At 37.9% G+C, this 20,155-nt stretch overlaps 2 protein-coding genes across 4 annotated transcripts in view; both read right to left on the reverse strand.

Annotated features, from left to right (window-relative positions):
• Positions 1-18,013, reverse strand: part of LOC139979769 (15-hydroxyprostaglandin dehydrogenase [NAD(+)]-like) — a 26,203-nt gene extending 8,190 nt beyond the window's left edge. The window contains exon 1 of one of the 3 annotated variants that reach the window (XM_071990862.1): positions 17,833-18,013. In XM_071990862.1, coding sequence (XP_071846963.1) covers positions 17,833-17,925 — 93 coding nt within the window. In that variant the 5' untranslated portion in view covers positions 17,926-18,013. Of the gene's footprint in view, positions 1-520; positions 795-17,832 lie in introns of those variants that run through there. The other 2 variants (XM_071990860.1, XM_071990863.1) reach the window with 2 other exon arrangements.
• Positions 1,808-7,923, reverse strand: LOC139979768 (15-hydroxyprostaglandin dehydrogenase [NAD(+)]-like). The gene is made up of 7 exons (XM_071990859.1): positions 7,764-7,923; positions 7,352-7,478; positions 6,765-6,868; positions 6,102-6,198; positions 3,834-3,916; positions 3,131-3,279; positions 1,808-2,690 (listed from the first exon to the last, which is right to left on the reverse strand). Exons 1-7 carry the CDS (start codon positions 7,854-7,856, stop codon positions 2,567-2,569), a joined length of 777 nt encoding a protein of 258 aa, XP_071846960.1. The 5' UTR covers positions 7,857-7,923; the 3' UTR covers positions 1,808-2,566.
• Positions 18,014-20,155: the final 2,142 nt, after the last annotated feature.

The raw sequence follows: 20,155 nt of genomic DNA on the forward strand, positions 1-20,155 counted from the left end.
TTTTGATTGTAAAATAATATACTTAGAAGGTTTTTTTTACACCTTGTTACTGAGATATAAACAATTAGTGCAAAAGTACATGTAATGCGGGTAAAATTACCCTTTTGGTTGAAAAGGGTACGTACGTTTTTTGGAAAGTGAGTGTAAATTAAGCACTGTAAATGTGTACATGTATACATAAATCATTGTGTCGTATTACACGCAGAGTATGTAAATCTACCAACAAAGATCAGAAATACACCAACCGGCTTTACCTTGGGGTATATGTACACGTTTACAGGGTAATGGCCACGGCAATGGTTATATTGCCAAGGCAATGGTTACAAGAGTGTTAGCTCGGTGGTTAACGCCGGTACCTTTCAATCATAAGGTCCCGAGTTCGAGTCACTCAAAGATTATTGTATGTCGTCCAGTTGCAGAGTTGTGGACAATTGACAATGCATAATCATGGACGTTAAATATGAATCTAAGAGACTGACTTCGGTGTGTTGATGATCTCCATAGAGCCCGAATCTCTTACCTTTGCTCCTTTCTCCAGGAGACGCTGAGAGACTGCTTTACCTATCCCGTCAGCTCCACCTGTAACCAAGGCTACCTTATTCTCAATCTTCATCTTGTGTTTGCTCTGTTCACAACTGAATGTAATTACTAACAATTGTGCACAAGATCCGAAGTGTCTTGTATATGATCACTCAAATCGTTGTTTGATTACAATTCAACGTTTAGTATTGTTGTGTTGGTGAACTGGTATATGACCAAGGAATATCTCGTACGTTTTATGATAGAACCATAAATCCAGTGCGATAACATCAAAGGGGCAAAGGTGAACAAGTCTGAAACTTCGCTGTCTGCGCTACACATTAGACTGTGCGAAGCCGCAAATCGCTATTTGTATTCATCGTCTCACAGAATGGGTTCCTGTCTAATATTTGATGCTGACGTATCCGCTGGTTTAACTCACTTAATTAACCAAACGAAACACGCAAAACAAAATACATGAGAACGGGCTTATATTTATACGTCTTTATTCTAAACGAGTAAATGCCGAACTGATCTATAGTTGATACATATTGGTGTATATACAATATGATAAATGATATGTAAGCCATAAGGTCAGCGGACAGACCAACGGGTGGTTTCGAAAAATCATGTGAAGACTACATCAGAATACACAAACTTTATCAATATACTACAGATGCCTTAGTCAATTTTGTTTCAATTGGAGTTGAAGTTATTTTCCGATAATTCATACATATTAATGCATACTTCTTTTGGTTTCCCGAGAGGTAAAACTATGGAGTCACTTTAACCGACCTTGCAGAATTGGGAGGGGGACCGCGTTCTGTAAAGTCGGCAATTACTATAACGCGGATCAAAAAGTCGGTAATTACTATTACGGTTATATTCGGCCAACACGGCAACATACAGAAACACTGTACTCAAAGCCGAAGACTTCGTTTGGTACAAATCCTTTGAACAGCGACTGCAGACCGTCATTTCTCAAAAAGGTTGCTATTACTAAAATCGTAGGGTCTGCAATGTTTGGCAATGTTAATAAATATTCAACAGGTAAGACGAAAAGGAACATTAAAAGTGTACTTGGTAAGATTAAATTAGTAAAGGAATGAACTTTTTAATCCAGATAACACAATCACAGAGTTGGTATGGAACAACATAATCGTACCAAGTTAGCTAGGCGAATCTTCTTTCACGAAGGAAATGAGTGGACTTGTTGCACTCAATTCTCTTGAAAGGAGAGGGGTTGACAAGAGGAATAATGTTAAACAAATCAAAATAACGAAGAGAATGGATGCATTTAATTTATTTATATTTCGAAGGCAAATAACTGTGATAGTTTATTATTATGATCATTATTTATACTAGTATTGTTTTGTTACCAGTAGCAATATTTAGTTCTCAATATATCATATTCCTGTGGAGAAAATTGAATGCTAATAAACGTTCATTAAGCTATTCCAGGCTTTCAAGATATTTAGTTTTGAAATATGTCTGCAATGCTCCTTTGAAGCTCGGTTTGATTATGAAGTCGGGTCATCATTGCAGACCTTAACATTAATGTTAATCCGCTGTTTTACGATTATAATAACTCGACCAAAACATGTTCATTAAACTACATATGAACAACGGATCACATTTGGATGCTGCCATTCAACCCCATTGGTTATTCACAGATTTATAATAATTGAAAATATTTCATTTGAGGTTGTTAAAGGTTAACTGACCGGTAATGACTTGTGATGTAGTCTATATATATATATCCCAGCCACATCAACAAAATAAAAGTTGATATAAACCTATAACTTGTACTGATAGCAGTGTAAAGTGATCAACAACATTTCAAAGTTAATTATGTGCCTAATTTTCTCTCTTTACGTCAAATAACAAGTTTGATGCGAAGCTATAGATACTTCTGTTATAAAAGTTTGGCAGTTCTAGGATAATTCTAGATACTCATTTTGATGATTAATTTACTTAACTTTCTCCAAGACAGAAAGAGGACTATCATCCAAATTATCTTTAATTATATTGAATTATTTGATATGATTTACTGTGCAGACGTAACCAGATTCGATTCTACATTAACGCCCTCTTTAGTCGTGGTTATGATTGCTCCATTTAGGCTCTCATCTTCAATAGCTAGGATGAAACCATCGACAACCACAGACATACTGAAAATGAAAGAAAAACATATGTACGTGAATTTTGGAGGGGAGGTGGGAGTTTTGCTCATTTCTAGCTTGAGTTTCGATCTAATTATATAACTAATTTATAGTCTAAATTTGTCTAACTAGGTACAAATTAATGTCCACAATTGTTTTTCTGAGGGAGCTTCCCCACACTCCTCTCTATGGGCTCCACTTCAGCTACCCCTTCGCCAAACCACCTCCTTTGTAAAATCATGTATCCGCCCCTGCACATATGTACACAAATAAATACTGCCAGGAGAGTATCAGGAGTACCATTATGATGGCAACTGACTTAAAGGGGGGGGGGATTCAGGGAGGCCGGGCCCGGTATAATGTAACATTGCCGAACAAACACAAGAATCCGCTTAAAACTGCAAAGAAAAAACTCTTCCCTTAAACTAAGATGAGACCATTGAACTCACTTGACTTCACGTTCCATAATGGGATCTATAAGTGCCTTCAGACTTGCGTCGTCCATCATATCTTGAGATTGTAAAAACGTAGAGGTAAGAACGAGTGCAGGACAAATGGCGGCAACACGTAGATCTTTGCTGAAGTCATCTGAACTGATCTGTAAAGCATTAAAATACACAACATTGAACAGATAAAAGAAACGACCGTTTCTTTCATACAATTGTCAGATTTCATTTATCTACAAGAATTACACCAAGACAATAAGAAAGGGTGCAAAGAAGTTTACCGAATCAAACTTGAACACATGCCCAAAGTCAGACTGAGGCATAGGGGCCGTGCCGCCACCCCCTCCCACCACACGCACACTGCTGGGCCGCCACCGCTCCACCTCATACACATGTCTCACAATCCTTAAATTGTTAGTGCCCTTCCTTAATTTGTTGGTACTCCTCCAACCCAGAATTCCTGCCTATGGGCCAATCACCATTCATGGTTCCTTTATCTACAGGAATTATAATAAATGGAGTTGCAGTCACAGCAAATGAAAACGAAGAAGCCAAAATAAAGATGTTTTGAGGGAACAAAAGGGGTTGGGCTGGGGCTGGGGCTGTGACTTTGGCTGTGGCTTGGGCTGGGGCTGTGGCTGTGGGCTGCAGCTGGGGCTGGGGCTTGGCTGGGCCTGGGTAATTTGGTTGAAATGAAGACGCTTACCGGCAAAGATTTGGTCAGGCCCACCACTCCGTACTTTGATGCATAATAGTTACTGTTCACATAACCTGGTGCGACCCTTATACCTTGAAGGAAAAATAGAAAGCTAAATTTGAATTGAGGAGATGTAGATATTCCATATTAAGAGCATTCTTTCCCTATATGTGACGGTTAAAATGACACGTATAGGGTTATTTCCACTGGTCATAGACTAATTAGCATAATATGCAAGGTGTTTGTAGCGTATTCAAGAGTAAATGCCAAACGTATTGTTAGGGAGCGAGGCGCGCTAAATAAAACAAAAGGTCTCTTACAAAGGAGGAATATTTGAAACACATGCCCCTAATTGCAAGCATTGCTTCCAGGTGGAATGAGCAAATGTAATGGAACACGAGGTTTAGAAACTTCACTTCACTCTGAGCATCTAGGCAGAGTAGACGGCGGTTTTAGGCGTTAGCAAATAGGGCGTCGATCACAGTATAGTATATATGTCGTGGAGACAGGCCTAGGGTATATATTACCGGGAGAGGCTATAATTTTGTCTGGGTAGACGGTATACTTGTGTGTTGATATTTGTTTGCGAGTACCCTTCACCGACCAAATGGAGACACCTGCCCCATGCCGTGACTCAGAGGCTGTCTAAATCTTTTCACGTAAGTGGGAATTTGTTTTAATTGATTGACTAAGGAAGATATATTAATATATTAATTTGGTAGTTTGCAGCTAATATTAAATGTCTTAATATTAGAAGTGTGTTTATAAGTATTGTAATATAGCCCAATGGTAAATGGGAATCACTCATATATGGATTGAATTATACTTAAAACTATATGACTGAGGGTTAATTTGAAATGCATTGTTTGAATATTAATTGCCGGAGAGACAAATCCGTTTTCGATTTGGGTTGGGAATTAGCTATATGATAATAATGTTAATGTTAGGGATAGTCCACTTTTAGTACTGTATAACGATATTGTTGTCCTATTTAGAGCGGCTAGGGGGATTGAGTACATGATGTAAACTATTCATTTTACTGACAAGAGGAAACATCATTGTATCAATTTTATTACAGTGTACCATTTCCTGGGAGACGAAACTCAGTGCTCCGTTTTGCGTTATATACTGGGAACGTTAAGGCAGAGCCTGTTTAATTTAGAGAGGAGCCACGAGACGGAAGATCCGTGCGTATAGCAGCCAACGTTGAGGCCCTCCCTCCGTCTGTATATTGGGCGATAACATCATATATGGTTATACGCAAGAAAGCATTATTTAAAAGAGATATCGACTAACGACAGATTAGTTAATAAGAGAATTGTCGTGGAGAAAAAACCCGACTTCGTTAGTTAAAAGAAACATTTTCTGTTGAGTAAAGAAGGGCACCAGTAAACGTTAAGATTTTGATATGTAAAAGACAGTTAATGTAGCAAAGCAGCTTATGTGAATTGTAGTGTACAATAATACATTTTCGTTATTTATAAGCATATACTGTTACATTTCATCTTTTTTTCATAAGTGTTAAAAGAACCCGAGTGGGAATTTATTATTTGAATTTCCCACGTCACACTATATATGTACAAGTTACCTGGTAGACCCCATTAAAACACCTGTAATGTGTACATTTCTTATTAAGTTCTTATATAATTCTTGTTAATCTTCACCCAATGTACATGGCTCGATCAGTTTGAACTGTGAATAAGAGACAAACTCAGTATAGGCTGTTTGAACTAATGAGGTTAGGAGTCTAAATTAATGTCCCTATGTTTGTACAGTAAGTATACCTTGAAAAGACGGTTCAAAATAGGCGCTTTGCAGTGTCATCCACTTTCTGTTAAAAATGTGGATGAAAATATTGGCGAAGCCTTTACTGCAGTCTGGTTTATCCAGTCAATCATTATGCATTTGATTATGTGTTTAGTATCTTTTGTTTGTTAAGTCCTCCTCATTGCAACTGGGCATAAATGTAACACATGTTAAGAAATAATAACATACATCAGTTTGAACACTTTAAGCCATGTGAATCCGGAATAATCTTTGGTAAATATTCCAGGAATTAAGGAGCGAAAAAGTCGTCAATTTCTCCCCAGGCTGCAACGACTTTAAAGAAGGAGAGTTGAGCACGTAGGTCTACAGTTTGCACATTTCAAGCAGTTATAGAAAATGTCGAGATGAATAGATCACTGACTCTGACTTTAAGAAGATCGTCCGCTCTTTGTAGATGTTAAACTATACGTAATTACTTTGTATAATCTATGTTGACTGTACTTAACATACCTGCCATCGATGCTGTGTTTACGATCACTCCTTTCTCCTCTCTCTTCTGCTTCGTCATTAATTCCTCAGCATAGAAGCAACCATTGATGACTGCGATCTGAACAACAATATTTAGCGGCAAATTATTCTGTTTTGACAAAACTACCTCACCAAGAGAGGTGGGACCTCACCCCCTCCTCCCACACCAGTCTCTCCTACAATCATCACCAAAAGTACCTCACCAAGTCGGGTGGGTGGGAGATATTGGTTCCAAAATAACTGTGTCACTATCCCCATCCAATCCGTATCCACATGGGACAGGTGTGCAAATCAAAGTATGTGAGTCGGAGAGGGGGAGGGGAGCGTTTTAGAACAATTCCACTTAAATGTACAGCAAGGCTAATTTCGATGTACTTTTTAAGTTCAACACCCACCAAAGTGAGATATTAGCCTGAAGGTTTAGAGTTACGTCGTATGGGGGAGGGGAGCATAGGGGGGGGTAAGAATGAGGAATGGTTGAAACGATACTACAGTGAAGTTATTGAATTTGGCTGCGTTTTATCAACAGTCTTACCATGCACACTTGATACACAGTCGCTTACAGAACCAAGGTTAGGGTATACGTGCGAGAGCCTGTTAGCAAAGATATTTATATATAAAATTTAAATGTTTTTCTTTTCTTACCAGGTTGATTTCGATTGCTCTTCTGTGGTTGGCTGTGGCTACTCCTGCGTTGTTCACCACAATATCTAGTGTCCCATAGACATCAAACGCTTCTTGAAAACATTCTGGAGGAAAATGATTTGGAAATACTTGAAATATTAAACTGATTTCAAAGAGAAGCTTTAATCGACTGATTCAGTTTGCCAACCAATTTTTGCCAACCAATGAATTAATTAATCACCATCTTGTACTTTTATTGGTTGCTTGGTTTATTGCATGATTGATGGATTGACTTTATTTTATGTATCAATATCCTTTTTTCCTTTACAAATTCGATCTAGTATCTTTGTTGCTTTGGTACTTTTTGGAAAACAAACATGTATTAATCGTATGGCGAAACCAACTGGAACTTTACCCATCCCAGAAAGGTAAAACACGTTGTACAGGTTGTCCAAATTTAGTCGCCGGGACGGCAGGCTCGGACAGTACAGATAAACAATCAGCTTTGTCTGTAACACATAATCATTTGTAATCTATCATATGACATAACAGATATACAAGGCAAAGTCATCAATTAAAGACAGGAATGTTACATACTCAATACTAACCTTTTAGTCTCTTGTCATCTGTCACGTTGCAATGAATAAAACGAACTTTTTTGCTGCCAAATTTTCCAGCAAAGTTTTTCTCCGTTTCTTTTCCCAAATCCTCGTTAATATCGAGAATGGCAACAAACTAGATAGAAACAATCAATAAACTGAATAATCGACTACGAACAGAGACATAAAAGACACAAAGTATACGTTTTACTACAGAGATGGGACCCGTGGTCGATTGTTTCAGATCGCCTCATTATGAGCTTTATTAGTATGTTATGACAGTGAGAAGTTAAAATTCGTTACCCCGTACCGAAATTATGAAACCTATGAATAAAGTTTATACAAATTTTTATGTATAACGAAACAATAACAAAAACGCATATTTAATTAGTTAAGATAACTCCACAGAGACGTATCTTACCTTTGCTCCTTTCTCAAGGAGACGCTGAGAGACTGCCTTGCCTATCCCGTCAGCTCCACCTGTAACCAAGGCTACTTTATTATCAATCTTCATCTTGCATTTGCTGTGTTCACTACCGTGTAACGCTACCTGATATGCTGTATCCGATATACTTGTACCCGATATATACGCTGTATTTCGATATGCTGTACCGTAGCTTGTTTAATTTATGACTCGGAACAATACAGCTTGCTACGTGTTTGCATTGGTTCAATCTGCGAGCAATATCTCTATAGGTTTTATGATAAACTTTTATCTACAAATGCAAACATTTAGAAGCCTTCGCTAAGGCTACTGTTTGCGAAACGTATTATGGCTGTTTGCTTTCATTGTCTCACAGAATGTACTCCAGGGTAACATTTGTCTGCAACTGATAACATAGTAGTAATGTTCCGATAATTCCACGGGTGTATATACCAACCGAAAACTATGAAAATCTTGGGTGTCTACAAAGCTAAGACCTAAGATCTAAGACCTAAGACCCACTACAAAACTAAGACCTCACCAACTGCAAAACTAAGACCCTACTGATAAAACTAAGACCCTATACTGCAAAACTAAGACCCCACCAATTGCAAAACTAAGACCCTACTGAGAAAACTAAGACCCTACTGCAAAACTAAGACCCCACCAACTGCAAAACTAAGACCCCACCAACTGCAAAACTAAGACCCTATACTGCAAAACTAAGACCCTAACGACTGCAAAACTAAGAACCTACTGCAAAACTAAGACCCTACTGAGAAAACTAAGACCCTACTGCAAAACTAAGACCCTATACTGCAAAACTAAGACCCTAACGACTGCAAAACTAAGACCCTACTGCAAAACTAAGAACCTACTGCAAAACTAAGACCCTACCAACTGCAAAACTAAGACTCTATACTGCAAAACCAAGACCCTATTGCAAAACTAAGACCCTACTGCAAAACTAAGACCCTACTGCAAAACTAAGACCCTACCAACTGCAAAACTAAGACCCTACCAACTGCAAAACTAAGACCCTATTGCAAAACTAAGACCCTACTGCAAAACTAAGGCCCTACTGCAAAACTAAGACCCTATTGCAAAACTAAGACCATATTGCAAAACTAAGATCCCAACTACTGTACAGTAATGGTTAGGACTATATTACTTCCAAGTCCTTCTCATCTCAAAGTGCAACGAATGTGTCATAATATCAATGCAAGCTGTGTGGCAGTATGCCCAATACAGTTATTAATCCTGAAATTGACATTTTCAAGAGGTCTATGTATGGGGATGCGCTAGACACTTTCTCTCACACTAACTTGAGCTGTTTTGTTAATGGCTTCGCTAAAATTTAAATAAGATTTAAAGGTAGTCAGCATAGACCCCAAATTATAGCGCTCTATAATGCTCTCCAAAGTGTTCTCAGACATGGTTTAGGAACACAAACTTGACTGAATGTCCCAGTGAGGAATACTTCCTCGAAGGTGGTAATACAAACAGTTTACGAATTTTATCTAGCATATTTGGGGCCAATACAGCATACCTATAAGGATAAAGAGGTCATGGGCGGCGGTCATGGGGGGACGGGGGGACATGTCCCCCCCCCCATATTTTAGGTGGGGATATAGTATCAATATCCCCCCCCCCCCAATATTTGGTGGTATAGTCTTTTTGTGTGGCTATAAATAGAAAATAATGCGTGAGATTATTTATCCAAATCTTATTTGGCGGTGGCTAAAACTTCATCCAACACATGCTGCATGAGATAAATGACTCTTCGTGGTCGTTTCTGTGACCTGAGACCGTATAGCATGTTGTCACTCATGATTATTATCATAATGTCTGTACATCTCTTGTGTATGAGTGTAAGTACGTACAATCATACATATGATCCACATCGATATGGGTTCAATGTGTTTCCATTTGGTCTGTTTCCTACAAGATTTCTAACCGCAGGCGCGTAGCCAGGGGGCGAAGGGGGAGACCGCCCCCCCCCCCCGCGAGCATATTTTTTATGATATCGAAGTTTTATAGTAGCCATTATAAGAGGTTTTAATATTTGCAAATATTGGTGTACATGTACACCAATAAATTAACTGTGTCTGAATATTGGAAAATTCCCTGACCAACATTCTTCATCATACTTCCCTCTACTCGTGCAATTTTGACCGGTCTGTTACGGGTTGAAGTTTTTTTTTCTATATTGGTTGTCCATAGATGATATTTTGTGCAACATTATGGGCATGTTTTGAAGTGAATTTATCATTCAATTACTGAACAAATCACGGGCTTAAAACCTTGAAAAGTGGGGCTGACGGGTATTGTGGGCCATAACGTAGTATTACCTACAAAAGCAATGATCCACAGGATATGCGATGAGGTCGAACATGATGTGTGACTATAGTGACAATCTTGAAAAAGGTTATGGATGGGAAAAAAAAAACTATTGGGAAAACTTGGTTCTCAGGCAAAAGTGTACATCTGGTTGGTCATTTTCAAGCCCGAGAAGTGCCATTTCAGGTGATCTGGAGGGCTACCAAAACCAGAAATTTCCTTGTACGCTGCGCGCCAACTGATGGTGGCGCTTCGCTTAGATAGTAATATACAAAATATCACGAAGTGCACGAACAATTTTTGGGGATGAAAGTTGCTACGCGCCTGCACCCAAGCAATTCCCCCCCCCCCCCCCCACCCCAATTATTGAAACAAATCGCCGCCCCTGAAAGAGGTCATTACAATTTGGTATAGATCTTCAGAAGTGATGACATAAATGACACAATGTCCCTGTGATGATAGATAATGGTATCATAGGTCATGCAAGCAGAGGGTTAACTGCGGGTAACCTTGGAAACTATAATAACTCATTTGATAATTAATGAATAGAGGGGAGACTTGCACTAATCACAAGTTTGTGTGGCAATAAATAAGTAATTGGTGGTTGATGGTTGGAATATTTAACAGTGAAATACTGATAGTGCAAATTGTAAAAAATGTCCTTGAAATGAGAATTAAGTGGCAAAGAGGTAATAGAAATTCAGAACACATGTACAGACTGGATCATACAGCGAAAGTAATTTTAACTGTCGATAGAACTGCTAGACAGTTTTCCAATCTTTCAAGTTTTTCGTTCTTGATTGAACCATAGCAGTGCATAGTGTGTGAGTGGGGAGGGGAGGGGGGGCCTTGTCCTTGGTTTCTTGGTTATTAATTACATATCATATATGTATGAAGTAAACCTATTGTCGTTCATTTGAGCTGGGCTGTTTTAATGTTACCCAACTGTCCACCTACATGTAATAAGTTACCGGTTTTAAGTTGTTGAATGACACTGTTCGCGAAATATAGACCTAAAAAGCCTCATCGATAGCCAATAGACTGAAAAATATAGACAGAGCTTAATCTTGGTAATTTTTCAATTATCAATATGTATCAATGGTAAATTGAACAACAGCAAATACAAAACATGTATGACATGCATTTATTACAAATGATTTATTAAAAAAAACTTAAATAGGATTTTCAGTAATGAAGCAAGTTCACCACTGTGCTGCATGTATGGTGAGCATGTGCACGTATATAGAGGCCCAGTGTGATTTGACAAGGGGGGGGGGAGGAGTTGGGGGTTTGCCCGAGAATTTAACCAATAGAAAGAGCGAACTGGTGACGTGCCTAGCTCTCACATTTGAGAAAATATTTTACACAATTAAGTTACTTAGATACATTATGGTGCTACCATTGTAAGTATCTACGAACTTTTTAATACATTTCTGTGTAATATTGTCACCCAAACATAGCCAGAAATTGTACGGAAATATATTGCTCAGGGGAGGGGAAGTGCTGCACCCCCGGTCCCCTATACTCATGATGGTGGGGAGTGGATGTATTTTTTACGTATATTGCAACAAAAATATGTGCTTGGGATTTAGTTATTCTCTTGCACGAAAGGTAGATTTTACAATCTCGTTAGTGTAGTCATCATTAAAAATGCCATGATACTTTGTATCACAATGAAAATTTTCATGTGTTGTAATCGTTATAGTCTTACAGAAAAAAAAGTGATAATGCATTGTAACTGACGTTTCCTAAAAGTAAAATAATTTAAAATGTAAGACAAGGTGTATTAGAATAGTACATAATGTGTGAACTTTACGCTCGATTTTGGAGAAGGTCAAAAAGTTATTTAAGGTCAGCAAATGTTCAACCTTGCAAACACAATATCATCTCAAGGTAGGTAACAACAGCGTATCTTCCTCAAAATGAGTATAAGAAATTAGTGTAAAGACTCTATGGTTTTTTGGTGTAGGCCTAAGTCAAAGGTAATTTTAGACAGTAGAGTTCAAAATGTGAAAATTTCAAAAAGGTATAAAACCAGCAAACAGATAACGTTTTAATAAGATTTTGAGAAGGGCGTAGAAATTTTATTACAAAATGTTATTGTAAATCGTTTATATAACATTTTGTACATATCATTTTAAAACATGGAAAAGTTTTAATAACATTTTCCTTACATTTTATTTTATAAAATATTGTCCACAAATTTTGTAAAAATGTTCTGAAAACGTTTAGAGGAAGGCATTAAAAAAAACTTTAAAATTGAAAATATGTAGCAATTTCAATTCAACACAGCTACCTAAAGGCGATAGCCTTTCATTTGATCAAAATATCGCTGATTTTGTTCAGAATGTCATAACATTATTACAACATCATTAAAATGTTGTCACCGTAAACTTTTTTCCGGTGTACTAAAACTGTAATTAAAATAACATTACAACGTTTTATAGAATCTTGTATAATACAGAATGAGAACATTCTGAAAACATCGTCAAATGTCTTCTTTAAACTAAAAACATTTTCGATGCTATTAACATATTTTCAGCAAAACATTATGCCTAATGTTGTTAAAAAAAAAATTTTTAATTTTATTAAAAAAAAAAGAAGATATGTCATTTGAAGAAACTACTAAATAAAGAGTTACCTGTTGTTTGGTGTGTGTTTGGAACTTTAGAACAGTTCCAGTACCCTATTTAAAATCCTATCAGGTACATGAAGCCCATGACGAAGTATATCGTTTGTAAAATATCGCTATAACGTATATGTTACGACTAAAAACGCTTTAGTGATGTTAGTAAAATGTTTTTGAGGAAACGTTTTTATTTGATGTTATTAGAATGTTGAAGAAGGTACATGTTTTGTAGAAAATTATCAAATTTAGCTATACCATTATGTAAAGCCATTAAGAGGAACTTAATCCAAATACCAGTATCGCAGTTGATATCTTAAACCGCAAATGGTGCTCAACGAAAGTACTAATGTTGTGAAAATATTTTTATAATGTTATTATAACATTTTTAAAAACATATTCACTGGATGGTGTAAAAAGGTTATTCAATACAGTATACTCGCGTAGTAATTCGAATATAAACACGTATTAATATGAATACATATGAGGATTAATTTAAATACATTTGAGGATTAATTCGAATATATACGCGTATTAAGTGTGGGTGAATTCTATATAAGACATGCCAGTTATTGTCTGAGTTAATAAGCGTATATATTCGAATTAATACGCGTATAAATTCCTATTAATACGAGGATATATTATGCAATGTTTGTCCCATATCGCTTGCCATATACGTTTGTATACATGCGCATGCGTATACCATCATAAGTCCGGCTTTCAAAATTCATTTCTACATAGTTGTCTATGTCAACGGCTACGGGGAATACATGAAGCAACCGTAAAAAGAAAGTTTCAAAAAAAGGTTTCGGATGTGGATGATGATAGCCTAGGCCTGTATCCTAAATCTGAATTAAATCGAAGTTTAGCCCAAGCCTTGGACTAAGATGTAGCCTATAGTATAGGCCTGGGCAGCCCACCCCTGTAAATTATAAACGATCACCCATGCAGGCCTATGACAATGTTCGGGGAAAAAACATTCGCAGTTGCATAAATGTGGCACTAGCCTAATGCCTTAAATGAAACTAGGCCTTTCTTGTATTATTTGGACCATCTGTTTTAAAGCTATACTAAATCATTTGTAGTTCTAGAGTAGGTAGCCATGCGACAATATTTTTGTTTCTGAAATGTAACTAATCAATTTTGGTATTTTTTGTGAGAAAAAAAAAATATGCAATTTTAAGTGAGAAATTGCTCCTAAACTATTGCTTCAGGATACTTAATTCTTTAAGAGGTTATTATGTCCAGTGCAAACAATACAAAATAATGATTACAATGCTTCCTGTAAATTATCTGTTTGCAAGTTGTACAGCCCTATAGTTGCTATTTTGTTCTGCGATTCAGCATTAGGAAAGGTTTTTGATGCCTTTTTTTTACAACAAAACCATGTGAGAACTGTGAGGGTCTCTTACTTTAACTATAAACATACAGTTTGTACAACTCACCAAATTTTAGGTTTTTAACTTTTCTTAATATTAAATAATGAAGTTGTAAAGTTGCTATGTACAAAACGAGGTCATCTTTGACAGCTAATATCTCAAAAGTGTCATGTTGAAAAAAATCTGATTATTTGTTTTATACTAGATTTACCATCCCGTGTGTACAACAAATTTTAGGAGGGTGTTTTTTATTATATTTTTAAAATATGATCCCTGCCTTCGTTATTCCTTTAATATTTGTTCAATTAAATCAGTTGAAAAGTGCAGTATTTTTATGCTGGCATTATGTCACTTAAAAATCAATTGATAAGTGAAGTATTTTTATGCTAGCATTATATTGAGACACTCGTTTTACTTGATTTCCGATATTTATGGCATAAGCACGCAGATTTTAATGGTTTACTTGAATCAGTTGACTAGTGCCGTATTTTTATGCTGGCATTATGTCTAGACACTCGTCTAGGCACTCGTTTTACTTGATTTCCGACAATTCACAGCATAAACATAGCCTGTAACATTATCATACACACTTTGGTTGTATACCGTACAACAGTGTGCATTGTATGTCGTCCAGGCCTGCCTATATTGTAACTAGTCTACGGACAAATTTCTCGCTTCGTAATTTAACAGTCATTTTGTTATTGTATATTAATTAAAACTTTCATCATTAAATGCTTATGTACACATTATAGGCATACCACTACACGCTTCCCTTACGCACAAAGCAGCGTATTGTCAGGGTACATTCAGCCGATTCACACAGAGATTACAGTAACTACTGTAAATCTAAAGTTTTGTACCACAGTAAATACTGGATCGTGCTGACAGATCTGATAAATCGGTAGCATGTGCTATTAAGTTTACAGTAAGAACTAAGGATATTTGTAATTCCAACAAATCCCAAACAACTGGATTTGTTGGAATTACAGTATTGTGTGTTCCTGTAGAGGTGTTTAAACGTGCAGGTTTTCATGGAGGACATCAGCCTAGACGCAAGTTTTACTGAGCCGACGCAAACATTGTTGAGATTTTGCGTCCCGTGGACGCGAGTTCTAAAATCCCAGTAACAATATTGCTTATACCATATAGCAACGTCTAGAATTGTTATTGGTACACAATGTAATTTCAAGGTTGCATATAAGTCAAAATACAAAATAATACAGTGAGGTTTGCAGGGATGTCAAAGGTGAACTGTACTACCTGGGTGGTGTGATAAAACATGAGCATCTACGTGATGAATAACACTTTTGAATGAATAACACTCTTCTTTAGGGTGTTGGGGTGGGGGAGGGGAGGGGGTTCCTTTGTACACTTTGACTAGTATTAAGTTTTGAACAATTAAAGACACATATTTTAGGTTGAAAATCTTCATAGCTTATTTTCCATTGTTGAAATATAACATGTTCAAACATGGAAGAACCCTTTTGATGTTGGTGGAGGTCAGAAATCATCTAGGGTCACCACAGGTCGAAGTGTGTACATATTGTTAACACCGTATCGCAGGAAGGGTAACATTGACAAGTCTCGCCAGATCTCGTACTTGGCATATAGTGTACCATGTTAATTGGAAGGACACCCTATTGATGTTGGTGGAGGGTAAAGATCATCTAGGGTCAACAGAGATCAAATGCATTTTGCATTGTGGATATTGAAGTTGAAAGGGTAATATTTGGTTAAAAGAGTTCCAAACAACGAGTTTAATGAATCTGGAGAAACTATCACACAGTAAATACGCGCGTACGCGCGTACCATGTATGGAGGGTCATGTGATGTGTTCCAGGGTGGTACTAATATACTACTCTCCCTATTACGCATGATGATTTCACCCAACTAGTACGTAAATGTGTTTGCGTGCTTAGAGCAGCAGACGACACCCGTTACCTAGCAATAACCGTGCCTGTAGCCTAACGTGATAGCTATATTCCCGTCGAGCAGCATTAGGCTCTGTTCCATGGAGAATTCCGTGGTTGCACTGAACTAAACATTTCCCCACATTTCCCATTTCTACATTCACTTAGAGCAAGTAGTAATAACGTTAGGCCATATGAGACAAAGCTTGCCCCTGGAGCTGTATTAATAAGTAAGATCTATTATGTAGAAGGCCTGCCTTCATTCAAGAGAATAAGGTTGAACGTTAGCATATTAGCACTATTTCGTAGGCCTGAAGTACCAGTACCTCCTTATGCCGTTAGTTCCCATGTCCGATCCGTCTTGGTGCAAATCTTTCACGAAGTCACTAACACTATTCTCGAACTGCTACAGAGAAATATCAGTTTGGTACCACCCTGGAACACATCACATGACCCTCCATACATGGTACGAGCGCACCCAATTGACATGAATCCTCCAGATTCATTTACCTCAATGGTTCCAAAGGTGTGAAGGACTAAAACATGGTATCGCAAGAAATGCTAAAATTTGACAAATATTCCAAAGCAAATGAAAAATAAATTGACAGATTTCATACATGCATGGGGTTTTGAACGCTCCATATTAAGTAGACCCCTTTTGTCTTTTGCATAGGTCAAAGATCATCTGTGATCAAGAGAATGTGTGTCCCACTTTCACTGTTTCAGTTGCATGACCAGTACTTAAGTACTGTGTCATAGTATGAAGAAAGCCTTACAAATATGGCTTTCTCTGATTATGTCATGATTTGTGCTTTATTACAATAAATTGACAGTACAGAAAGCATTTGAGTATTATTAACTTTTTGTCTGACAGTGTTGGAAGCACCAGACAGTGCCAACCATTCTGAATCTCATGTTTCATTACATTCGAAACTCGAATAACCCGTCTAAAGCACTCGCAGTAGTTTTCGAAATGCTTTTAGATGTCATGACATTTTCTATAACGTTATAACATTTGTTAAAACATTACTATAACATCTTTACAAACTGTTCTGAAACACTTTAAAAACATTGTGCTGACATCGAAATAATGTTATATAAAACGTCGTAAAAATGTTAACATACTATTCTAGCGACTCAACATTTAACGTTTTCATAACATTATTTTATAACGTTGTCATAAGATTTGTCAAAATTTTATGATGTCTTTACAACATTTATGCATTATTTTAAAAACGTTGTGCTGACAACGAAATAACGTTGCATAAAACGTTGTGAAAACTTTATCCTGCTTTTCTAGCGACTCAACATTTAATGTATTTATAACGTCATTTTATAACGTTATGATAACATTTGTCAAAATGTTATTATAACGTCTTTACAACATTTTCTGCAACGTCTTAAACGTTGTGCTGACATCGAAATAATGTTATATAAAACATTGTGAAAACGTTATCCTGATATTCAAGCGACTCAACATTTAAAGATTTAATAACGATATTTATAACGTTATGGGGGTGGGGTATGGGTCCCTCAGGGATACACAATAACCAAATCATCCATTGAAAGATATGATATACTAAAATCATATAACCTGTTACGTCAGTCCATCTACATCTTCACAGAAATTATGAATAAAGTTTATAAAAATTTGAATATATATAACGAAACAATACAAAATTATATTATGTTTAATGAAGAGCAAAAAACGTTAATGGATTACACGGTCAACAAGTTCATTACCATAATAGTAGTTGGAAAACAAACGCCGATTTAATTAATTAAGATATCTCCACAGAGTCGTATCTTACCTTTGCTCCTTTCTCAAGAAGACGCTGAGAGACTGCTTTGCCAATCCCGTCAGCTCCACCTGTAACCAAGGCTACCTTATTCTCAATCTTCATCTTGTGTTTGCTGTGTTCACTACCGTTTAACGCTGTATCCGATATGCTGTACCGTAGCCTGTTTAAGTTATGATCACTCGGATCATTTCAGCTTGCTACGTATTTACATAGTCCCATTCTCTAATACAAGGACTAAGCTTTGCTACAATCTACCAGCAAAAATCTTAGCTAAATATATCTCCGAATAAGTTGGGCGAAGCGAAAGAAGTGGATGTGGTAGGTAATTCACGTGACCAAGTATACGTAACTAAATCATTCTTACCGGAAGGGCTTTAGTCAATCCTACTATACTCCATGTTTAGCAGCAGTGTGTAGGCTACGGAAGCAGCTGGCGTTATTATCACACCGGAAAAGAAAAGTCAATTATAGGAAAACATGTATATATTTTGACGCAATCAGGCCGAATATGTTTCTGGTGGGGGAGGGTTGGGTAGGGTGGGTGGGGTGGAGGTGGAGGTGGCAGGACAAATCTGTAATCTCACCACCACATCTGACAGAGTAAGAGTTACATTCTTGTGTTCGGAAATTTATGCCTTCCCCGATAACCTTCATCAATGACCGAATACCCCAACTCTAATATGGATCAATTTCTTAACTATACTGCAACTCTAATATCGATCAAATTCTTAACTACCCGACATTTCGGTTGCCGTTCGGTTACGATAGTTGTTTATACGTCCTGCAAACACTGGCGGATCCAGGGCCTTTGTTTGGGAGGGGCCAAAGTGGAATTAGAGTGACATGGGGAAGGGGTCTAAGGTGAGGGGCAGGCGCGGCGGAACGGAAAAATTATTGGGGTGCTAATGTGTGGACACTATCTAAGCGGAGCGCCACCATCGGTTGGCGCGGAGCGTACCAAAAAATTTTGAGTTTTATCAAACCCCCAGATGGCCGGAAACGGCACTTCCCAAGTGTTTTATGCTTCGAATACCTACCCCTAGAATATGGGTCTCAAGCCTGCAATTTCTCAGATTGCACGAAAGTCTGTAAAAACATTGTAATTTGTATATTCGATGGTGTTTTAATAAGAGAGTAGCTATTACTTGAAGTGTACTCGCAAAGACGTTTTTGAGTGTAGTAAGGGCAGTGGCGGAGCTAGGGGTATTGGTCAGGGGGGGCAAGAATAGTCTGTAGGGGCGCTTTCGACACTATCAGAGCCAATATACGGCTCTGGACACTATCTAAGCGGAGCGCCACCACAGGTTGGCGCGGAGCGGTCAGAAAATTTTTGAGTAAAGATACTCCCTAGATTGCAGGAAATCACCCTTTCGGGCCTTACTAATTTGCAGATAAACGGAGAATAAATAGGTGTCGTCGCCATTTTGTCGGAAAATTACACCAACAGAATATGACAAATGTCAATAGGTATATGAGAGCGCAATAAAATAGTCAATAATCGCGAATAAGTAAAAAAGTAGTGAAAAGCTGAAAAGGGCGTCAGCAGTCCATTTGAGTCCGTCGGGGGGGGGGGCATCCGCCCCTGACTGTATATATGGACGCTCCGCCACTAAGTAAGGGGATGTTGGAGAACTGGCTGAAATGAGGCAAGTCATCGGCCTAAGACGAAGTTGTGTTACGCTTACCGGTACTCACACTAACTTCTTCCACTTTTCACGGGGCGTGAAGACGCGGTTGGGGTGACAATGTGGTCTATAGCCAGGGGACGGGCCGAGGGTCCCCCAGCAATTACTAAAATTATTACACCTATATAGTATACGTGTGCATCGGACAGATCGACAAGTATGCATTGAAAAATGGACAGATGCACGTTTCGGAACCTTGGTAAATATTGGGGGGGGGGGCTTATCATGCATTTGCCCCATTTTTCATTGGGGGCTGAGCCCCCCAAGCCCCCCCCCCCCCGGTTCCGCCGCCACTGGGGAGGGGGTGCCCTCCTCCCCTTTGGAAAATTTTCTATTGCTGAATGCCCTCAGATGCAATTTGGTGCGACAAAAGTGTACAATGGTGATGTTACTTTACTTCTAAAGAAATGTTTCCCAGGTGTAATTTTCTAAAATATTTATGAAACAAAGTTGGGATCATCTTTCTCAAGAAATTTTATTTCTCATAGGTTATAAATTTCTTACAACCAGCCTGTAACTGCAAAATGGTGTTAAACTGTAAATCCTCATGCTCATACATTTACATAGCTCCCAACTCTTGAGAAGGCAAATGCTGGTCCATGACACGAATCGCTTTCCTGGGGGAGGGGTATAAGGGGAGGGGGTGT

This window comes from Apostichopus japonicus, chromosome 14 (genome assembly GCF_037975245.1).
Source record: "Apostichopus japonicus isolate 1M-3 chromosome 14, ASM3797524v1, whole genome shotgun sequence".
In the NCBI taxonomy this organism is placed as follows: Eukaryota; Metazoa; Echinodermata; class Holothuroidea; order Aspidochirotida; family Stichopodidae; genus Apostichopus; species Apostichopus japonicus.

Coding starts and splice junctions, on each gene's coding strand:
- LOC139979768 (XM_071990859.1), bottom strand. CDS start 7,856: ATGAAGATTGATAATAAAGTAGCCTTGGTTACAGGTGGAGCTGACGGG. Junction 7,479..7,763: donor TCCTTGAGAAAGGAGCAAAG/GTAAGATACGTC, acceptor GTTTCTATCTAG/TTTGTTGCCATTCTCGATAT. Junction 3,917..6,101: donor AAACACAGCATCGATGGCAG/GTATGTTAAGTA, acceptor TTTTCCTTCAAG/GTATAAGGGTCGCACCAGGT.